General features: G+C 37.1%; 1 protein-coding gene across 1 annotated transcript; it reads left to right on the top strand.

Moving 5' to 3' along the window:
• Positions 1-357: 357 nt before the first annotated feature.
• Positions 358-6,487, top strand: cahz (carbonic anhydrase). Its single transcript, XM_048163976.1, is given in 8 exon segments — positions 358-995; positions 1,537-1,734; positions 2,912-3,030; positions 3,283-3,375; positions 3,464-3,526; positions 3,637-3,759; positions 3,761-3,793; positions 5,671-6,487. Coding segments are annotated over 8 exon segments (783 nt in total). The 5' UTR covers positions 358-961; the 3' UTR covers positions 5,791-6,487.
• The last annotated feature ends 1,929 nt before the right edge of the window (positions 6,488-8,416 follow it).

The raw sequence follows: 8,416 nt of genomic DNA, 5'->3' as shown, positions 1-8,416 counted from the left end.
CATATCAGTGACATATAGCTAAAAAAAAAAAAATGCATTGGTACAGGTATACAGTAACAATGTAATTTATAGCATACGTTTTTCTAATCAAAAAGTGGTACTGTTAAGACAAAGTATAGCTACTTAATCATATACTCCTTGAAAATAATGTAGGCAACATGCACACACATTTTAAGCAACGAACGTATATTTAGACCTCTTTTAGCTTCGGTAGGCTAATTGTTTATATCACCCACTAATCGTTGTGTGCGCAGTGGTCCCTTTAAATGAGCGCCGGGCACTTCACTGAACGGGTACCAGAAGATGTTGGTGTTTAAACTACGGCTGCTTCAGTTTTCATTAGAAATGTGGATCATAATAACGTTCTAAACGGCAACCTTAGCTCCAGAATCGGTCATTAGGCTACTGAGATCCAGAGTTCATCGTCGCACCTCCACTTGTTCATCCTGCTACGGCTTGCGTGTCACCACACAGCATCGCATAAGGACGAAGAAGGTCAATATAATGTATCGCTGCCTGGATAACGTTTGTGTTTCTGAATCGTCAAAGAAAATGACAAATGGAGATGTCTGCTATTCGAGACAAAGAAGAGCAAAAGCATCTTGAACGCCTGGAAAACAGAGAGTACTATCAGTCGTGTGGAATGTCCGCATCCCGTCTGTTTTCCTGCGACCGAGCATCTCTGAGCCGCATCAGCGAACGGAGCAGCGCGATGCTCAACGTGCGAATTAAAGGGACGGGAGGTGCGATTTTTTGATTTGTTCAAGTGTCCTCTGACTGACTCCTCCTGTGCTACCCGGAGACCATGTGGCCAAGCCCACTGAGTTGAGATAGGTACCAGTAACAGCAGGGGAACTCTATATAAAGGCTGACATAGTTTAGAGGAACCATCAGTTTCTGGTCTTTAGCAACCAGGTCTTACAAGTAGAAGAGTGGAACACATCGAAAGACACAAATAATAATGTCTCACGCTTGGGGTTATGGACCAACTGACGGTAAGATCAGTTTTACGGATTCTAAATGAATATTATTCAGTAATTAATCAGATTTTAAATATAATTTAGCAGAGCTTTTTTTACATTCTTAAACACTAATGCAACATCTAAACATCTTTGTTGATGCATTATGATTGTTAGGTTATACTCTGTGTGGAAAATTGCTAATATCATATCATTAAACAGAAAACCACAAAAACAACAATAAATAAGCAAAACTAGATAAATTGTGGCAGATTGCAAATGTTTTGTCACCTTAAATCTATTAGCTGGGTTAAAAAAAAGAGAAATTGGCAAGAACTGGATACAACCTGAAACAGCCTACTTTAGGTTACACCAATAAAAGTCATTTCTAAATATCAAATCAGCAAAAAAAGGTTCTTTGAGATAACAGCTGCACGTATCCACTTCTTACAGCGTACGTTTGCTGACCTTGAATCTGGCAAGGAATGTAAACACACTTATGTTGTGCATCTAAGCACTAGGTTTTTATCTTCATGTGTTTCGCTTTTCATCTTTTTCTTTTGCTTTGTCATTTCAGGGCCAGAACATTGGGTAGAAAGCTTTCCCATTGCAAATGGACCCAGGCAGTCTCCCATTGATATCGTACCCACCCAAGCGCAACACGACCCTTCTCTGAAGGGTCTCAAATTGAAGTATGACCCCGCCACCGCGAAGGGCATCCTCAACAATGGCCATTCATTCCAAGTGGATTTCACTGATGACGACAACAGCTCAAGTTAGTCTATTTCTGGCATTTTGTGCTTATTTTCAACCTCTCAAAGCAATTAATAATATACAACTGATTATGAATTTATTTAATTTCATTTTACCTTGGCATAGTCAGACTGTCATATTATCAACATTCTAGGGATTTTGTCAGGTCAATGTTTTGGCTATACTTAAATATTCATCATTTGTCCCCATAGCAAGTGTAAAAATCTGCAAGAAAAGACTTTTTTTTGCATATCGAGAATTAGCATATCATCTAATTCAGTCAACCATTATGTAATAGTATATAAACAGCTCAGTATTAAGCTACTCTACCACACCTCCTCCTTCACTATTTCTCTCCATTCATTACTAACTTAATTTATTAACAAGACCCAAGGCGACTTATAGCACTCAAGTCCTCTCCATCTCAGAAAGCAAGTATAACATGAACTTATGAACTCGTGAATTTCTATTATCGTGTCCTCGTACACTAGCACTTTGCCTCTCGCTGAATTCCTTCCTATTTATTCTAATTTATCTACATGAAATCTTCAAATGAAAAACTGTTATGTGAGCAGTGAATGTGGATGTGTCCCTTCCTCTGCTAGTGGAAATCAGGCACTTAGAGCTCTGTGTACTCAAGTGCTAATGTATTCTATTATGAGAGAAAGAATAGAGCCACATATCAATGCTGTATGCCTTGGTCGCTCAATGAGAGCAACATGTGCTGAATTTTAATGACCGTTTCAAGAGGGGACTCACACATATGCTTGGACATTTTAAAGAGTGCTACAGAAACACTATTAAAAAAGTATTAACAAATAACACTTTCTGCCTGCAGAAAAGAGATGAAAGAAGTTGCTAATTGATATATTAGGTGGAGAATATTGAACTGCTCAAATAATATCCAAGTCCACTCACATTAACATTGCCCAACAGGCAACCTGTCCAAGTAGGAAGTAGAGGATTTTCATTTTCATGGTGTACATTATAATGTTGTGACACCTAAATTCACTCATCAACCATTTTTAATATCGGCTATATATTGGTAATTGACCATAACATGTAAATAATATCTGCTTATCGTTATGCTACATTTATTGCTTATGAGATTGAATCTGAAACACAGTTTCACTAAATTGTTAATGACTAATGATTTCTAGAAACATCTGAATGATTGGATTAATTGTTTGTGTGTGTAGCTCTGGCTGGAGGCCCCGTCACTGGGATATACAGGTTGAGACAGTTCCATTTCCATTGGGGAAGCAGTGATGACAAGGGCTCAGAGCACACTATTGCTGGAACCAAGTTCCCCTGTGAGGTAATGAGGCTCTCTCACTTTTCTCATTGAAGCAACCCTCATTCTTCTGTGTTGTGGTACAGACCGTTCTAATTCTTGAACATTTCTCCCTTGGAACTAATTATAGCTCACTGCTCATAAATATTCTTGATGTTTTCTCATGAATGTGTAAATCCCCCTTTTTTAAATAAGCCAAGATATTAAGCTAATTCAGTCTTTTTTTCTTATTTTGCACATGCTGAATTTTCATAACACGTCTCCCCCTTTCTAAAGCTTCATCTCGTTCACTGGAACACTAAGTACCCAAACTTTGGAGAAGCTGCCAGTAAGCCTGATGGCCTTGCTGTGGTTGGAGTTTTTCTCAAGGTCAGGATTTTTGCCCAAAATTATTTAATGCATTGCTTGCAGTGATTAAATTATATAAAATGATGGATACATTGGTTCTGTTTACCAGACTGGTTCTGCCAATCCAAGACTTCAGAAAGTTTTAGATGCTCTCGATGACATCAGATCAAAGGTATCAACGGCACTAGCTGTCATTTTTAGTCTTATGAATGAGCATATTTACTCGTTTCACTTGCCCTCAGATGTTTTTATTCTTTTACAATACATCTGTTTCTTCTCCAGGGCAGACAGACTACTTTTGCTAACTTTGACCCTAAAACCTTGCTGCCCACCTCTCTGGATTTCTGGACTTATGAGGGATCTCTGACCACACCCCCTCTGCTGGAGAGTGTCACCTGGATTGTTTCTGAAAGAGCCAATCAGTGTTAGTCCTGCTCAGGTACTTTATGCATCTATGCTTTCACACTCTCATTTGTGTACTTACAATTACAAACAGGTACATCTACTTCTAGTATCTTACAATATCTTGAGTCATCATTTTGTCCACACAATTTTTGTTAATTCGGAAGGGGGAACATGTTTAATAAAGTTTTGCCAATCATTCGAGTTGTTAAAAAAATTTGGTCAAATTGGGGTCTCAACATTTAACGCCACTCCTACTTTGAAACTGGGAGGGTCGGTGCTCCATAGGTTTCTGCTTCTACAAGATTACTTTATCTTAAATATATTGCTTGCCTGACGGCCGATATCATATTTAAGTCAGGCTTGTGCCTTTAAGATAGAAGCCAACACCCATACAGAGGAATTAGGACTTCTTTGCAGTCTAAATATTGTTAATTTGTTTTATTTAATAAAGGCCTGTTACTGTCTGAAGCTTTTCATATCATAAAAAAATGGCCAAATGAATATTACTCAGTTTAGCAAGATGAAGAAGTGTAATTAGAATTTAGAAAGAACAATAAGTATTCTACAATTGCTTGTTAGTGATACACCAAACTGAAAATTCTGGACACACTGGGCCAGAAAAAAATAGACTTTGTTTGGAATAACTAAATATATTCATAATATTATAATATACCGTTCAAAAGTTTGGGGTCAGTAATAATGATGCTGAAAATTCAGTTTTGCCATTACAATTAAATTTTTAAATGTATTAAAATAGAAAACAATTATTTTGAATTGTAATGATATTTCACAATATTACTGTTTTTCTCATTATTTTTAATCAAATAAATGTTGCCTTGGTGAGCATAAGAGGCAAAACATTTAAATAGTAGTGTACACTTGTTCGTCATTAAAGGGTTAGTTCACCCAAAAGTGAAAATTCTGTCATTTATTACTCACCCTCGTGTCATTCCACATCCGTAAGACCTTCATTCATCTCCGGAACACAAATTAAGATCTTTTTGATGAAGTCTGAAAGGTTTGTGTCCCTTCATAGAGATCCAATGCAGCTACCACTCCAAGATCCAGAAAGGTTTATTTACAAAATAATATTATCCAAACTGTGTTCCTGCAACAATGTCGGCTCTCTTGAACGCGTGTTGCAGATCAATATTTTTGTAAGTAAAGTGGTAAATTATGTTTTTTTGCACACACAATGCACTCATAAAATTGAGGTTAAACCACTGGAGTCACATGGAGTACTTTAATGATGTCATTCCTACCTTTCTGGACCTTGAAAGTGGTAGTTGCATTCAATCTCTATGGAGGGACAGAAAGCTCTCAGACTAAATGCTGCAAAAGACATAAAAAAAGATTTGAATTTGTGTTCCGAAGATTAACGAAGGTCTTACGGATGTGAAACGACATGAGGGTGATTAATAAATGACAGAAATTTTCATTTTTGGGTGAACTAACCCTTTAAAATGACATTACTACCAAAAACTAAAAGATTGCACAACCCTCACAGACCAGCGTCGTCTTATGCCTTTATGCTCCTTTTCCCAAAATGTGCCTGAGCTAAATTTGGTGTAGCACAATGACTAACAAGTTTTAAAGCTTGTCTTGAAAATTTTGCATCAGCAGGACCATATCGAGAGTAACATTATGCTTTCAAAAAAATTGCCCTGTTCATTACCTGTCCCTGGTGTAGGCAGTGCTGTTAGCCTGCAGTGGTTATTTTAGTCTCCAGTGGTTAGTCAGAATAGTCTGACGGCTGCACAGGAACTCTGGAAAGTGCTCTATGAATGAGCATGGAGCTAAATATAGTAAATATAGGGTGTAATAAGGCTCTGCAAGCCTGCCAACAACACACTAAACACCACAATCCAAGATAAAACAATCTGTCTCTTTCTCTCTCTGTCTGCTCTTTAGATGGCTAAATTCCGTAGCCTGTTGTTCACATCAGAAGGAGAGGCACCTTGCTGCATGGTTGACAACTACAGACCCCCTCAACCTCTCAAGGGACGCAAAGTCCGTGCGTCCTTCAAGTAAATCGAAGCCACAACCCTCCCACTTGCTGTCTGATCATGGTGCTTTTGACTGGTTCACAAAAAACAAGTCCCTGTGAAATTGCTACTGAAACATCACAGTATTTGTTCTCAATACAGGCCTTTGCTTACATTGCAATGTTGATGACAAAAAAAGCTGGATCTAATCTTTTTAAACTGTCTGTTTGTTATAAATGCCCATATTATTACTTAACATGAGGAATAATTTTTAAAATGCAGTGGTTAGTTACCTACATTCACATGCAGCTCTTATGTAAACTGGACAAATGGGAGACTATTTAAATCCCAGTTAATTTTTGATCGCTTCACTTTGCGCTTAATAGGTACATTTTCTAGCTTTGCGGAATTGCACTATACTCCATGTTATTCAGTAGGAAAGACATTATGGTTCTGTTTGGGCTTATGGCAATGTGTGAATATGTCAGTTGTCAGCTGAGATACCTACAGGAAAACGCACTAAATGCAATATGTTGTTGTTAAAGTGATTCACTATTTAAAAAAGGGATTTCAAGGGCTTTTAAAGATTGTTTCTAAGAATGATGTAACTTGATGTTCTGCTGTAGGCACTATAACATTCTTTTAGAATTAAAAGTTAATTGAGTAGTATTGCAAACAAATATCATATGTAAATCAGTAATGTATTAGGAATTTTATCAGCAATAAATATATTTTAAACTACACTTCCTGTGATTGCTTTCTGTCCACTGCACAATGCATTACATTAGCGGTAAAAACTAATGTTGAGATCAGCTTTAATACAGAATGATCAAAAAAGTAAATAAAAAATGATTAAAAAAAGTAAACTGGTAAAAGTTGAGAAGTACAATTCATCCATGTAATGTCCAAGGTGCACAGGCAAATTTTGTAACCCCTTTGACCCAGTGTTGCATAATTACAAGCTCAAAATCTAACATGATCAAAGCATTCAACACTATCTTAATATCTGCACGTTCTAGACACATCACTAATCACAGAAAAAAAATATTTTAGGCATTTTACTAACTTGAATGATTTATCCAATCCAGTAAAAAAAAAAAAAAATGAGACAGGTGAGGCAGGTTCGCAGGTTGCGTGAGTTTATGGCCAGTTAAACAGACCCATTTACAAAATCTAGCATTCAAAAGCATTGCAGGGTTGAACAATAGGACATATAGTTGCGTAAATTGTGGTCTTAAAGAGAAGAAACATGTACAGGTATATTTTAGTAGAGCTTAAACTGATGTTGTAATATTACAACAGTGGGCCTTACAGGGTTAACTAGTTGCTTATTAGCATGCATATTACTAAGATATTGGTTATTTATTAGTTATAAAGCATATATTAATGCCTTATTCTGCATGACCATATTCTATATCCCCTAATCCTACGCAATACCTAAACTTAACAACTACCTTATACCTTAACTATACATATATTATTGTTTACTTATACAGTTGTGGCTTAATGGTTAGAAAGTCAGACTGGTAACCCGAAGGTTGCGGGTTCAAGTCTCAATATTGGCAGAAAATGATTGCGGTGCCTTTGAGCGCCTCAATCACTCCCCGGGTGCAAATGTAAAAATGGCTGCCCACTGGTCTTGGTGTGTGTGTATAGAGATGGGCAGTATTTTAATTAAATGTATTTAAAATACGTATTTAATAACTTTTGAGTATTTTGTAATTTGTATTTTCCTTAACAAAGAAAAAAATCTAATGTAATTTGTAATTAAATACTTTGAGAGACAGTATTTTGTATTTAAAATACTTAAAATACATTCAAATATGTTATTTTATTCTCACATACAGTAACTTTCATCACCAATCTTAAAGATAGGGTAGGTCATTTTCGGAGAGGCTAGCAATAGTGAGCTAGCTTTGAAAGCATACGATCCTACCCTCCATTCAGAATGTGTCCAAAACCATGCCTTCTCCAAAACACTGTGAACACAAACAGCAGGGAGCAAAAGCATCACGAGAGACAGCATTAAACTACCTCATATCTCAAAGAACATAACACTACAATAATAATGAATGTAAACATCTTAAAGGTCACTGACCTGTACCACCTGACTGCTGCAGATTAATTTCGACATTGATAGTGTTGATAGCCATCTGATTGGCTGACGCTTGTGTTGATGCTTGAAAAACTGAGAAACTTTCAACTTCTGCTGTGAGCAACGCGAGTGAAGATGCAACGAAACCCACAATTCAGTTAGACATGAATGACGTCACCCATTCAAAGTAAATGAGAAGCGTTAACGCCGAAGCCCCGTGTAAATGCACCTTAAAAATGGCTACTTCTTTGGTTGCGGAGCTCGTGACTGACTTCTGTCTAACTCTGCATAGCATGAAAAGCGCTGATGACGTGTGATGTCTGGTATAAAAATACAGGCAGGTAGAACATTAATGAAGATTAATGCAAATAGCTAGAACTTGTGAATTGACTTGCTAGCTAAAGCATGATGTGCGCTGTCTAGTGTCGCTGCGGATAATCCATGGACAGGTGGGTCAAGTAATAATATCACTGATTAATTGCGAGAGAAAACACAGTCATGTCTTAAATTATTGCAACTGTTTGGGTAAAACTGGATGTATGTCAGTACATTTGGTCCGTGCGTTCATTCTTAAAGT

Source organism: Megalobrama amblycephala, linkage group LG17, assembly GCF_018812025.1.
Source record: "Megalobrama amblycephala isolate DHTTF-2021 linkage group LG17, ASM1881202v1, whole genome shotgun sequence".
Lineage (NCBI taxonomy): Eukaryota > Metazoa > Chordata > Actinopteri > Cypriniformes > Xenocyprididae > Megalobrama > Megalobrama amblycephala.
This window is presented reverse-complemented; position numbering and strand designations above follow the sequence as displayed.